Here is a 14,629-nt window from a genome sequence, read left to right as displayed (position 1 = left end):
CCGGGGCCAGACCCCACCCCACCCCTTAGCACCCCCAATGCTACAAGCGTCTTGGCACCAGACCCCACTCTCCCTCCCTAGATGCGAGTGCCCCAATACCACCCTCAATACCATAAACACCCTGGCATCAGACCCCACTCTCCCCCAACCCCCAGGCCACAAGCGCCCCAGCACCAGACCCTGCCCGCCCACTGCCCCTAATGCTGCAAGCGCCTCGCGCCAGACCCCACTCCACAACCACGATTGTCCTGGCACCAGATCCCAGCCTCCCCCTCAAAGTTGTGAGCGCTCCAGTGCCAGACCCTGCCCCCACCTCACTCACTCTGCAGGCTGGGGAGATTGGCATCCTCGGGCTTGGTTTTCAGCAGGTGCGGGAGCCGAGTGTACCTGTATCCAAATCCACAGCCCTGCCGGGAGGGAGACAAGGGAAGGGTTAGGGCAGGGCTCCCCAGGCCACCACGGCAGAGCGCTGAGTTGTGCCAGGCAGGCTAAAGGGGACACCGCAGGTGCTGCCCAGCCTGCCAGGGAAAGGGCTGAGACCTCTAGTCTGCAGCTAAGTGATGGCCCCAGAGGCACAGGCCTAGGCTGCTGGCAGCAACAGGTAGTGGGACCTTACCCGCCACAGCCGAACAAGGATCCAGTTGGTCTGCGCCCACGGCCGCTGCTCGTAAGGAGCCAGAAGGTTCCTCATCATGGATATTCGCCTGCCAGATGGAAGGGATATGTTGGCAGCCAGAAACATAGGGAGGGGCAGGGTGGCATATCTGAGGTTCCTAGGGGCAGGGAAGGGAGAATGACAGAGCACCAATGACTGTAGGGCCAGTACCTCTGGCACACCCGGGGGAGGGGTTAAAATTAAGCTACAACTTCCCGTCCCCGGCTAGTCTGCAGCTGATCTACCCCAGCAGCCATAATCACTGCTACTGCCCTTAGCCCAGCCTGCTCCAACCCAGGGACCTCTCAAAGCCCCATTGTCCTGACATCCACTTTTCCACTCCCAGCTCCTTTACCCCAGCTCCCCATGGCAGTTCAGGGTGCGGGTTGGGACTTACTGCTCCTCTGGGATCCTCTCCACGGCCCGCAGCGAGTGTGGGTAGCAGACATAGCTGGCCAGCGCCTGCATCAGTGAGTCCCGGATGTCTGGGGGCAGACGAGAGGGGCTAGGCTGACGCAGCAGGGCCAGGCCCATGACTGAGCCATGCAGGGAGCCAAGGAAGGGACTGGTCCCCGGCAGGAGGGACAAGTGGCATTTTAAATGATACAATCCAGGGGCTAGCTAGGGCCCAAGTAACACAGGCAACAGATCCCCTCCTGCAGGATCACTCCATCCTTCAGCCTCCCAGGTCCTGCCAGGCCAGGGGCCAGGCTTGGAACCACCTCAGGCCTTTTCCAGTCACAGGGGAACTGCCTAGTCCCTGCTCATCTCTGCCCATCACCTGCACAACGGGGAGGTCATGAATTCCCCTACCCCATGCAGCTGAGAAATGCAAGAATTTTCTAAGAAATGGCCAATCTGTGCCCAGCCAAGAATCCAGGGATGGTGCTGAGCCCTCCAGGCAGCTGTCCAGAGTTTGCCATCGGCAGAGGAGTACGCCCAGGAGAACCCATCCCATGCCAGTAGCTAGGACTCTCTGCTCCCCTTCCCTTCTCCCAACTAATGCAATAACCTCAGCAATTGCTAGGAAAGCCACCCCAGGGTGCCCAGCAGCCCTGACACAGCCAGCCTGCCCCCTTTGCTGCACTCCAGCAGCCCCTTGCTGCTGCAGGGCAGGGTCTGGCAGCAAGATGGGCGCTGGTCATTGCCTGGCCCTCACCCACAACAGGCAGAGCAGTCACCAGTCACCCCAAGAGAGCAGCCTCACCAGTGCCGACGATTCTGGAGTCAGCAAAGTGCTTGGCCAGGATGGCAGCAAGACGTGTCAGAGTCTCTTCATAGCCTGCAAGGAAAGGGATTGAGCAGGTGGAGAAGGGCACAGTCCCACGCCCTCAGGCAGCCACAGGAACCACCCCTGCTGCGGAGCTGGGTGGCAGAGTCGGTTCCTATGTAGGGCAGCGATAACCATGGGAACAGTAACTGAACAGGTGTCTCTGCCTGAGTCTGCAGAGAGCCTGACATCATTGCTCTGAGGGGGCCGTTTTGAGTCAGCCTCCCCGGACGCAGCAGCTACCAGGTGCCTGGAGAATCCAGCAAAAGGCCAGCCATGCAAATAACCAACAGTTCCAAGTCTTAGCTGTGCATATGGGGACGATGAGTGCTGGACATAGGGAAGCCCCAGCACAGCAGCTCCGGGATGCTCGGGATAGCACACCTGAGCCCCTTTGAGCTGGAAACACAAAGGGTATGGCTCCTGCAGCTGGCTCAGCAGTGTGGCCCTGAGTGGCCCATGTGCTCATGGGACACAGTTAGGAGCAACGTAACATTGTGCTACAGAGTGCTAGAAAACACTGCCAGGATGGGCCCCCACTGGGGATGCTGGACACTGCCATTCTCTGCCACAGAGTCTGAACACTTCAGGAGCAGGGCTCTGGCTCCATGGCACACCAGGCTGGGCTGGACAAGAGGAGCCAGCAGGTCTGCGAATCCCTTCAATCAGCTGCACACACAGGGCCGTTTTGGAATAGCACTTCAGCAGCAGAGGGCCAGCCAGGCCAGGCACTGCACACGCAGACAGAGCCCAGGCCAGAGTTGCCCCTCAGACCTTCTCGCTCACAAGTGAGCACAGCCCTCATCCTGGGGGGATGCCCATGTCAGCCCCATGCTGCCTCTCACTGCAAGAGAAGCCATGTATCACCCACCTGCCTGCCCTCCTTCCCTCCTCAAAGAGCAAGCAGATTTTCATTCAAACCCGCCAGAATAACACACCAAACGGCCTCCTCCCTGACACAGGACCACATGGCATAGAACCAGGCAGGCGCTGGAGCCAGCTTGGCCAGCCTGGCTCTCAGACCCAAAGGACTCAGCAGGGAGGCTTGCATTGCCATTGGCTACACAAAGAGCCGGAAGTAGCCCAGCAAGGAAATCCAGACACTGCAGAGGATCACTCGGGGCAAGGACGCAGGGGGAGCTGACCCATCTCTCAGTGACTGCCTGGGTCTTGGCTTGTATTGGGCCTTCAGATCTGCTCCCTATACCTTGACTGCCAGCCCTGCCCAATCCCCCAGCCACCCAGGCACAGGGCTAACCCCGCAGAAGCAGAGGGGAGGGCAGAGCTGGGAAAGGGCCTAAACCTGAAGGAGATCTCAGGATGGGGAGCAGGGCAGGAAGGAGCCACAAATCATGCAGGGCCCCAGCTCCGCAGCGACTTCAGCTGCAGAATTGGCCACAGACTTTCAGCTCCACTGGAGCAGAAGATGGCTTAGAAAGCAAAGGCCTGGTGGCTAGGAAGGGAGTGGGAACTGCCTATTCCACACCTTAGGTGTTGGCTCTGAAACACAGTGACGACAGCTTCGCTGTTCGCTATTTCACTGCTGATGGTTTTAACAGAAACCCAGCTCATCACCCCCATCCTTGGCAGGGAGCAAAGAGGGCAGACATCCCTTCTGTGCCCCCACCCCAGCTACTTCCATCACCCCCCAAGCCAAAAGTCATCTGCCAAAGTCTCCATCCCCCCTGCCAGCCACCACTGTGGCAAGCTAGACACCCACAGGGCAAACTCCACAACACAATGCAGAAGCAGGGGCAGCATACAATAAAAGACAACATAATGGCCAAAGACGGCTTGGTCTCCTGGCTGCCTGCAAGTCCCCACATGCTGCAGGCTGAGAGCAAGCAGGTAACCAAGCCCAGGAAATCCCAACGGGTCCCTTTGGAATCTCAGTCTAACTCAACAAGCTGCGCCACCCCCAACCAAGGAAATGGCCAGCACTCGGTGCAGAGATGAGCATATGGCAGGGGAAGCAGCCCCACCGTTTCCTGGGAGCTCGCAGCCAAGGTGCAGCTTTGTCCTGCCCAACACCAAGCCACAGCATAAGTCAGCAGTGATGGCAGCGTGAGCCCCCTCCTCACCGGGGAGCTCCTCCATGCAATGGACAGGGCTGAAGTAGTTCTTCAGCGCGCTGTAGCTGTTCATGGCCACACTGAGGTAGAACTCCGGCATGAAGGCGAAGAGAGAGCCCGTCCTGTCCCCGTGCTCAATGGTGCGGATGCACACTCGCAGCAGCCAGTATATGTCCTGCATCTTCTCCTGCCAGGGAGAACACAGCCACGAAAGACTCAGCTTCCAACCCAGGCAGGCCAGAAAAAGTTCTAGGCAATATACCAAAGTGACTGTTGCTGTGGGCAAAAAGGATAAGAGGCTGAGGACTGAATGGAGAGTCCCAGCACCATGCCATGTGGATAGCCAGGGGCAGCTCAACAAGAAGGGGCTTTGAACCAGAGGATGGAAGCTAAGAGTGAAAGAAGAAAGCAGACTGCTGTCATCTTGGACTCCAACTCAGACAACATCTGGATCCATCTGTAAAACTTCTAGCAAGCTGGGTCACCCTTAAATTGGGCTGGTCAGCCATAAGCGGATTCAGCAGGCACCTAACTAGACCTTTTACGCGTATACCATGACACAGTGGATCAACAGCTGTCTAAACAATAACTATAACAATAAATGTTAACGGGAAAATGTCCAAAAGGGAGACAAAAGGACTGGGTTTGTTCAAGCAAAAAGGCTTAACTCAAGGATTGGGTTAGGATCAGGCCTGGCAAACAAAAGAGGAATGGGACCATAAATTAGTAACCCAAAACCAGTGTCGAGAATTAGGCCCAATGGTAAAGAAAACAATGGGGGGAGGGGCTATTTTGCCCATTACATTTTTTGGAGGTTCCTTAAAAGACTTTTGGGGACAAATGAAAAAGCTGCTGAACAACAAATGCTAGCTGAGAGACGGGCTGCCCAAAAGCAGTGAGCCATCACCCTCAATCTCCAGGGCCTCCAGGAGCCACCACTGGGCCTTTACTGTCCTAATTCTGAAAAATGTTCTGACCAGACTGGGTCAGAGACAGGGAGCCAAAACACATCGCTGCCTCCACCAGCTCCAGCTAAACCCCAATCACCCCCTAGGATGAAGATATTGGTGCCTGCTATCACACACCTCCCTTCCCCTCCTTCCCACTGCTTTACGTTTTCCTAGCCCTCTTTTTCCTTCTAAGGACCATATGCTCTGCAACACTACTGTAAGCCTTAACTAAAAACACAGCTAAAAGCAATTCCCTGAACCGACCTGCGTGGGGACAAGTTGCCAAGTGCGGAAGTGGCTGATCAGACCACATGCTGAGCCTGTGTGGGTGCAAGTCAGAGACAGCCCCAGAGACAGAAGCTGCATTTTGTCTTTGTGGTTTTTTCTCCTTTTCATGGACTTGTTTCGCTCTGTTTTGTAGGCAAGGGAACTGAACTTTAACAGCAGTGGCAGCTCCAGCCCATTCCAACTCACAGTTTCTCTTTTCCCCAAAGAGAATAGCTAGTACCATCTTTACTTCCACCTAAGGCTCAGATATGCGGGGGGCAAGGGAGTGTTCCTGCCAAAGGCTCTACAGCTCAAAGGGAGGGAGTGGGGGTAGGAGAAGAAATATTGTTACAATGAAAGCCTCACTTAAAATATTGGAAATGTGAAGTTAACTGGGTTTCCTTCTTTTTCTAGATCTTTACTGAAATGCTGACTGGTTTGTAATGGTGCATTTGCCATGGTACTAGCAGGCTGAGGTCTCTGCTCACCCCGCCCCAAATCAACATTAAAGAGTTTTAAACAGGAACGGTGGCATGGTCACGTTTACCCCTGGAACTCTCTGGGCCCATCTAGTCCATCAAAATCAATACGACAAGCCCCACAGCTCAGAATTTCACAGGGGTCAGGCTGAACCGCTGCCCACCCTCCCCCTGGCTCCTCCCCCACCACACGCTTCTCTCACCTTGGAGTAGATGGTGACATTGATCCAGGCTAACCGGCGACTCAGGTGGTTGAGTTTCTCTGAGAAAACCTTCTGGCTTTTCACCAGCTCCTCGTAGATGTCCCTCCTCTGAAAGAAGCATAGTGGGTGTGAGGAGCCCCTCCCTGCCCAGACAGGCATGGTGCAGAGCAGAATGGACAGGACAAAAAAGAGGTCCCCCCTTCTATGGTTCGCAAGGGAGGATAGAGGGGCCAGAGTCCAATCTTGCCCAGCCAAGAGGCATCCATGTGAAGGCTGGGGGAGTGGAAGCCAGAAGCAGAGCAACGCCCAGGTGGTATCCATTGCTGCCCTGACCAGCAAGAACCCCAGGACCAGGAACTTTGGCCAGGTATTAGCCCCTAGGTGTCAAAGTGCTTTCAAATCACCTGCTCTAAGAGGTGGCCTTTGGTAGGACTGGTCAGATGGAGTTACCCTCCACCTGCAGGAGCCCTGATCCCGAAACTATTCTGGGCAGTTCTGTCTGGTTTTTTGGTGGCACCACCAGCCAGGTGTCCTTCCACTAAGCCCCAGTGCTGCATGCGGTGGTGCCCAGACCGAAAAGGGGGGGAGGGAGAGGCATCTATGCCATAGGCTGGGTTTGGAGGGTTATTTTATTCAATACTCTTGGGGATAGAAACTCTACTCCCCATAACAGACCAGTCTGGCGCACCTGTCCCATGAGGCAGGCCCCTCAGCCTGCGAGCCTCTGAGGTAAATGGAAAGCAACACCTGTGCTTTTGTTCCTCCTGGCCTGCTGCTGGGGCCTGCACTCTAGAGAAGAAGCAAGTGCACACCACACAGTGCACATGCCCCTCCTTCCTGACAGCCTCCTTGCAGCCCCCGTTTTGAGCTATCCTCCGGCAGAGATGGCAGAGCCCTTTGCCACAAGGCTCTGAAAAGGCTACAAAGATGGAAGTTGGGGGGGCTACCAGAGAGACTCCTTACCTTCTTTGGACATCGGCTAATCTTCTCCTCTGTGTCCTTCAGTGCCAGGGCGTATTCGTTCACATCATCAGACACACCAACCATCTGAAAGGCAAGTGGGGACCAGTGATGCCAGTAGAGAGCTTTTCCAGAATGGTCAAGAGCAGCCCAACCCCGGAGAGCAGCAACCCAGCCAGCATCGTGGTGCTCCGGTCCTCTGGGCTGGGCTGATCTCAGCAGCCTGACCCTGGAGAGCAGCAAACCATCCATAGAATCATAGAATATCAGGGTTGGAAGGGACCTCAGGAGGTCATCTAGTCCAACCCCCTGCTCAAAGCAGGACTAATCTCCAACTAAAATCATCCCAGCCAGGGCTATGTCAAGCCTGACCTTAAAAACCTCTAAAGGAAGGAGATTCCACCACCTCCCTAGGTAAACCATCCCAGTGCTTCACTACCTTCCTAGTGAAAAAGTTTTTCCTAATATCCAACCTAAACCTCTCCCACTTACTCCTTGTTGTCATATGGTACCACTGGGAGCAGTCTAGATCCATCCTCTTTGGAACCCCATTTCAGGTAGTTCAAAGCAGCTATCAAATCCCACCTCATTCTTCTCTTCTGCAGACTAAATAATCCCAGTTCCTTCAGCCTCTCCTCATAAGTCAGCATTGTGGCACTCTGGTCCCTTGGCTGGGCTGCTCTCTGCAGGCCAGGGGGTCAGAAGGCTGGAGCTGCAGTGATTTGCTCTCACTGCAGATACAGGAGCAATTCCTCCTCACCAAACACAGCCATTTGCTCAAACATAGCAAAGGCTAAAGGACCAAAAAGCAAGACCTATGCTAGCTTGTAACCTCTTATGCTATGCTAGTAGCGAGCCCTGCGCTGTCCTGGATTGAACTGGGTGGGCTGAGCACAGACGTCCAGATCCCAAAGTGCCCTGGGCTGCTCAGGTGAACAGCCATCTGGCCCAGCATCCCTGTGCTCTAGGCCCCAGCACTCTGCTGTTACTCAGTTCCCATTCTCCAGGAAAGGGACTCAGCCCTACCCCTAACATGGGCGGGGAGAAGAGGGCTGGAGATCAGGGACTCAAGCTGCAACCTCCAATGACACTGAAGCATAGCAAATGCAATTTGGGACAGGATCTACAGTCCCTACTGGAGACACGTGGTCCCCTCGTGCTAGAGCCATCATCCCAGGATGAGTGCAACAACAAAAGAAACAAAGCTGTGCCACAGACAGACATGAACACCGGCCAAGGTGGCCTTTCCTCTTCGGTGACTCGATGGGCACAAAGGAGCTGGCTCACTGCAACGACCCACAGATGCCGGCCCAAGTGTGGGCCAGCATGACAAGGGCTGTGACCTTCTCCTCTATGGGTCCTGCTCACCTTACCAAGCTGCTGGTGGACGCTAAGGTTGTACATCATCACTATTCCATCCAGGATCTCCAGAAGAGAGTTCTCAGTGATTGACTGCTCCGGCTCCTCAGGGGGTCTCCCCAGTAACAGACCCTCATTTCCATGGCTGCCTTCTACTACAACCCAGCCCCAAGACAGAAGAGAGTTCTCAGCAGCGTCGCTGGCAGTGCGAGGCCTGCACGCCTATCAACCAATGCATTGCCCCAGTGTGCAGTGTTTTCAGGGACCATGTCCACAGCATAGCTCCCTCCCACTCCATGCCTTATCCCAGCCCTCGTTCCCTCTCTACAGGCCTGGGGGCCTCACACAAAGAGGCCAAGCTGGCTCTCAGAGTGCGAGCAGTGCTCCTGTCTGATGTGCTACTGCAGTCTGGCCCCATGCACAGCCCTTATCCTCCCCAGGCCAAGGAGGGAAGTGCCTGGCAAACACACATTGAGCAGAATGGTGTGAGCCTCCAACCCTTCCCTCTGCATGCTGGGAAAGGGCTGGGCACAACTGGGGCATTCCAGGCACTGCCAGGGAAATGAGCCAAACCCAACAGCATCTGCCAAAATCAAAGTGAGGCCAAGATCATCAAGGGCTGGCAGGGCCGGGAACTCAGCCCCAAGGTCTGCATTATGTGCCATTAATCTGCAGTGCTGAGTGCCTCTGACTACAGATTTGAGTCCCCCACCTGGGCTCTAACCTGCCTCCATGTGAGCCCCGAGCCCCACTGCCTGGCCTGCCCCTGCACTGCAGCAGCCGGGGCTGAGTCCTCAGCCACTGGGCTCGCCTCCTCGCCTTTGAGTAGGCAACCAGATAGTTTTTAAAGAAAAATGCAGGCACTTTGATAACCTGCTTCAGGAGAGACTTCACCAGCCCAGGCTGCCCGTGCCGGACCAGCGCTGTCGTGACAGCGCACGGGCGCACCCCGGCTCTCCAGCAGCTCCTGCAAGCAGGGCTATGCCCAGGATATTGCCAGCCCCCAGCACCTCCAGGCTTTGAGCATCACACACTGAGCTCACCAGCTGAGCAACAACTCCTCAGTCAGCGAGCAATTGCTGCCACCCTTTCTCAGCTGAGTCAGGGCTGATCCATTCCCCAGTGACTGGCTGGGCCTTTTCCTTTGCCTGCTTCCCCCACCCCTACCTGACACCTTGGCAATCATGCAGTGGGAACTACTCACTGTCATCCTCTGTCCGCTGCTCCACACTCAGCGTGCGTGCTTTCATCTTCTCCAGGGTGCCCAGGGACCGTCGCGGGTTCATCAGGCTGACAGCGGCTGTACTGAGGAAGCGGTTGGCACGGCCCAGGGTGGGTGAGCTGAGCCAACTGGGCCTAGCAAGGGCACCACCAATGGCCAGTGCTGCAACTGGGCGCTGAGACATAGAAGGTCAGAAATGTAAGCAGTTCTATTTGTTAGGCTGACCACTAACTCCAAGCCCTCCATCTCCAAGGGTCACAACTGTGCCAGCCCAGAGCTTCCCTGGCTTCCCAGGGCTAACGTGATAGACCCCAGCTTGCTCCCTCCCTCCCTGCCACAGCTGGGTTGGCTGTGCAGGACCAACAGGATGCAGCACCCTGCTCCAGCCACACAGGGAAAAGAGCTGTGCAGACATGGAAATGTTTTTACAGGTACTTCTCTGATGGCAGCAGCACTTGAACACTGGACACCAGAAGCCACCAGGCTCACTCGGCAGGGACTGGAGCAGTAGGGCCAAGTCCCCTCTCTTCCCCATCATGTAGCTTCTCTAGCCGCTGCTGGAGGCATAGGCCCCTGGAGCCCACCTGGGCTGTGGACGTTGCAGACTCCTCATCCTCATCCAGGTCGTCCATGGTCACAGCCTGCAGCTCCGCAGGGTCAATCAGGATATTTGCTTTCAAAGCCAGGTCATCTGTGTGAAAGGAGCCATGGGATCAGGGTTCGCTGTGGACCTGCACCCTTGGAGCGCAAAATGGCACATGGCCAGCCCCAGAGGGTGCAGGGGGGAGACACTGACATTGTCCCAGTGAAGTCACAGCTTCTGGTCCCTTTGGTTTCCCCAACCCTGCCATTTCATGTGAGCCTTCGCTCCTCTCCACTACTCCCTAGCTGGGCTACCACAGTCCAAGTCTGTTACACCAGAAGCAGGGCTGGTGCTGCCATTACACATCCCTGGCACAACCCCACTATGTCAATAGCAGATCTGCAGAACTGGAGACAGCCTCAGCTCTGCCCACTGTGGCACCCCCATGAGAGGCCATGGGCAGGCTCCAGGGACCAGGCGTGCCCAGGCTGGAGGAATGAGTCAGGGACGGAGGCTGCAGAGCAAGCAGAAGGGGCACTCCTGGGAGATGGAGCAGTGTCCTCAGCTGCAGCACACACCACGGCACTGTTCTGCCCCATCTAACCTGGGGAAGATCCTGTCCATTACTGCAGCGCAGCCTGCACAGTGAGATTCTGGGGGGAAGGGACAGCTCAGTGGTTTGAGCATTGGCCTGCTAAACCCAGGGTTGTGAGTTCAATCCTTGAGGGGGCCATTTAGGGATATGGGGCAAAAATCTACCTGGGGATTGGTCCTGCTTTGAGCAAGGGGTTGGACTACATGACCTCCTGTCCAACCCTGATATTCTATGATTCTATGATCCCAGCACCCCCATTCCAGCTCCCTGTGTGGCACCTGTGCCTCACAGTGCACAAACAGACGTGGGAAAGCCAGAAAGCTAAACCAAGGCAATAGTACTGCCAGACTAGCAGGCAGGTAGGCCACGCTATGGGTCCAGGTCCCTCCGTTGCTGCCCAGATTTCACAGTAAGGCAATGCCCACCATTGCTGAGCATGAAGTGAACTGTCCTTTGGCATGGTAAGCTCCCTCGTGCTGACAGGGTAAGTGCTGGGGGTGCTCAGGCATCATGGCAATGGGGCCAGAGCCCAGACATCCCCCAGTAAGCCCTTCCTCCCTCCACTGGCTCCAGTGCCCTTCCCCTCCTCCTCAATCCTGGAATCCTCTGCTCTTCCCTTTGAGTCCCCCAAGCCCCTCCATCTTCCCTTCCCTAGAGTCTCCCTCACCTCTCCTTCAGGTTCTCCCTGCATCTTAAAAGCTCCCACCCCCTTCCATCCTTCAGTCTGTTAGCCACCAGTCCCTCCAACCTGGGCATGGCCCCCTCCATGGAGCTATCGTTGTCCCCCCTCTCCCTGCCCCCAAACCTCTTTAACAATCAATCCTCACATTAACCCCTTACAAGGAAGGGCACCATTTAAAATAACACAGTAGGAAAGGGAAGCATGCAAGGCAGCTAGGGCCAAATGACACTGCAGACTCCTCCTAGGTGCCTAGATTCCCAGGCCACTAGGGACCATTGTGCTCACCTAGTCTGAGCCCTGGTAGAGCACAAGCCAGAGACCTGCCCCACAAGCATTCCTGCAGCAGAGTTTTTAGAGAAACAGCCAATCCAGAGTTAACAATTGTTAGAGATGATGGAGCATCCACCATGCCCCTGGGGAAGTTGTTCCAATAGTCAATTATCCTCACTGTTAAAAATGTAGGCCTGATTTCCAGTCTAAATTTGTCTAACTTCAGCTTCCAGCCACTGGATTGTGTTAGACCTCCCTCCGCTAGACTGCAGAGCCCATTGTTAAATATTTGTTCTCCGTGTAAGTACTGATAGACTGTGGTCAAGTCAACCTTTAACCTTCTCTCTGTTAAGTTAAATAGATTGAGCTTCTTGCATCTCTCACTATAAGGCAGGTTTTCCAATCCTTTCATCATTCTTGTGACTCTTCTCTGACCCCTCTCCAATTTATCCACATCCTTCTTGAATTGTGGACACCAGAACTGGACACAGGATTCCAGCAGTGGTTGCACCAGTGCCAAATCCAGAGGTAAAATAACCTCTCTATTCCTACTGCGATTCCCATTTATGCATCCCAGAATCTCATTAGCTCTTTTGGCCACAGTCAGACTTGGAGCTCCTGATTCACCTGATTATCCACCATGACCACCAAAGATTTTTCAGAGTCACTGCTTCCCAGAAGAGTGTCCCCCAGTCTGTACAATACAGCCTACATTCTTTGCTCCCAGACACATACATTTACATTGAGCCATATTAAAACACATCTTGTTTGCCCGAGCCCAGTGTATCAAGCAATCCAGGCTGCTCTGTATCGGTGACCTGTCCTCTTCATTATTTACCACTCCTTCAATTTTTGTGTTATGTACAAAAGTATTAGTAATGATTTTATGTCTTCTTCCATGTCATTGATAAAAATGTTAAATAGCGTAGGGCCAAGAACAGACCCTTGTAAGACCCCACTAGAAACACACTAGCTCAATGATGATACCCCATATGCAGTTACATTTTGAGACCTGTCAGTTAGCTAGTTTTTACTCCATTAAGGTGTACCATGTTAAGTTTATATCATTCTAAAATTTTTTTTTTTTATTAAAATGACATGGTACCAAGTCAAACATCTTACTGAAGTCCACATATATTATATCAATACTAGTAAATTTATCAAACAAACTCGTAATCTCAAAGAGAGATATTTTAAGTTCCTTAAACCCACATTGATTTGCATTAATTATATTACCCTCCTTTAATTCTTTATTAATTGAGTCCTATATCTGCTGCTCCATTCTCTTGCCAGGGATTGATGTCAGATTGACAGGCCCACAATTAGTCAGGTCATTCCATTTATCCTTTTTGAAAATTGGCACATTAGCTTTCTTTCACTCTTCTAGAACTTCCCCAGTGCTCCAAGACTTACTGAAAATCAATATTAATGGTCCAGCAAGGTCCTCACCCAGCTCTTTTAAAAACTCTTGGATGCAAGTTATTTAGACCTGCTGATTTACAAATGTCTGTTTATACATCCCAGGATCTATTTAACATCCTCCCAAGATACCAATGGAATAGAAAGAGTTCTCATCGCCATATGATGAGACTGCATCATCTGTTGTTTCCCCAAATACAGATCAGAAATATTTATTGAACACATCTGCTTTTTCTGCATTACTATTGATGATAATCTGGGCAATGGACAGCCCTTTCCTTGTAGTCAGAACACCAGCCCTTCCCTCCCCACGTGCCCAGAAACCAACATTGCAGTTAAAGGACAAGGAGATGCCCATTACTCCCTAAGCTATCACAGATTGCATTGCCCTCAACCTCCTCCTTTCCCTTCCCCTCGATTTAAACCAAGGTCTCTGAAGGGTAGGACTCCACACCATTCCAGTAAAGCGAAGCAATCTGATCCAGCACTCACCTTTCAGAGTTTTCTTGAGATGAGACAGAAGTCCACCGAGCCGCTGCAGGTCAAAGTAATCCACCTTCCCGTTATAGAAGAGCTGAGGAGGAACATATGCCTCTGGTGGGAAAGGAACAGAGAGATTTATGACGAGCGTCCCAGGCTGTGGCCCAGCTAAATCGAAGAGACAGAGAGCATTAAGCACTGGGCCCAGCCTGGGGAGCCAGACAGTCCTGCAGATGTGTCACAAATCCACTCTGGCAGAAGTGGTTTCCAGAGCGGAACACACCCCACACAATCACAGAGACAGGCCACACAGTGCTCCCCCACAGCTGCCTTGTCCTCGACAGCCTACTCATTCTACAAGCAGGGCAGGTCTCCACCCAGTTCCTAGGACCACACTCCAACCACCGAGCCACACAGTGGGGTGCTCCTGACCAATTACAGGCTGCACAGAGCTGGGAGGCGGGGCTAAGGCTGGAATAGCAGGGGTGGCAGCCCAGGACTGAGAGGGAATAGATCAGGGGTCTCAAACTCAAATGACCAGGATGGACACATGAGGACTAGTACATTGGCCCGAGGGCCGCATTACTGACACCTCCTCCTTGCCACCCTCGGCCCTGCCTCCACTCCACCCCTTCCATGAGGCCCCACCTCTTCCCACCCCTTCTCTGCCACCATTCCAACCCCTTCCCCAAAATCCCCACCCTAACTCTGCCCACTCCCTGCCCCCAGAGGGTGTAAAAGGGGTGTGGGATGCAGGAGGGATGAGGGGTGTGGCAGGGGGCTCAGGGTAGGGAGTTGGGGTGTGGGGTGCAGGAGGGGTGAGGGGTGTGGCAGGGGGTCACAGCAGGGGATTGGGTGCAGGAGGGGTGCAGCAGAGGGCTCTGGGCAGTGGGTTAGGCTGTGGGGTGCAGGAGGGGTGAGGGATGTGGCAGGGAGTCGTGGCAGGGGATCAGGGTGCAGAAGGGGTGCGGCAGGGGGCTCTGGGCAGTGAGTTAGGGTGCAGGACGGGTATAGGGTGCAGCAAGGGGTTCAGGGCAGGGGGTTCAACTGCACAAGGGGTTCGGGTGGAGAGTTCTGGCCTGGAACGCGCCGGCGGCAGGCCCCCATGCCGCTCCAAGAAGCGGTTGGAACATGGGGGAGGAGAAGTGCACGGGTGTGTGTGT

At 54.3% G+C, this 14,629-nt stretch overlaps 1 protein-coding gene across 4 annotated transcripts in view; it reads right to left on the bottom strand.

Moving 5' to 3' along the window:
- The window catches only part of RNF123 (ring finger protein 123), a 143,741-nt gene that overhangs the window by 69,322 nt on the left and 59,790 nt on the right, over window positions 1-14,629 (bottom strand). For all 4 annotated transcript variants that reach the window (XM_032765768.1, XM_075072953.1, XM_075072955.1 and 1 more), the window contains 11 exons: window positions 13,479-13,580; window positions 10,022-10,128; window positions 9,420-9,612; window positions 8,225-8,370; window positions 6,860-6,943; window positions 5,897-6,004; window positions 4,007-4,184; window positions 1,863-1,937; window positions 1,053-1,140; window positions 617-704; window positions 323-407 (listed from right to left, as the gene is read on the bottom strand). In XM_032765768.1, the coding sequence (XP_032621659.1) occupies window positions 323-407; window positions 617-704; window positions 1,053-1,140; window positions 1,863-1,937; window positions 4,007-4,184; window positions 5,897-6,004; window positions 6,860-6,943; window positions 8,225-8,370; window positions 9,420-9,612; window positions 10,022-10,128; window positions 13,479-13,580 (1,254 nt within the window). The remainder of the gene's footprint in view (window positions 1-322; window positions 408-616; window positions 705-1,052; window positions 1,141-1,862; window positions 1,938-4,006; window positions 4,185-5,896; window positions 6,005-6,859; window positions 6,944-8,224; window positions 8,371-9,419; window positions 9,613-10,021; window positions 10,129-13,478; window positions 13,581-14,629) is intronic.

This window comes from Chelonoidis abingdonii, chromosome 16, assembly GCF_003597395.2.
Source record: "Chelonoidis abingdonii isolate Lonesome George chromosome 16, CheloAbing_2.0, whole genome shotgun sequence".
NCBI lineage: Eukaryota > Metazoa > Chordata > Testudines > Testudinidae > Chelonoidis > Chelonoidis abingdonii.
Note: the sequence above shows the minus strand (reverse complement) of the source record. Positions and strands in the feature narration are given on the sequence as shown.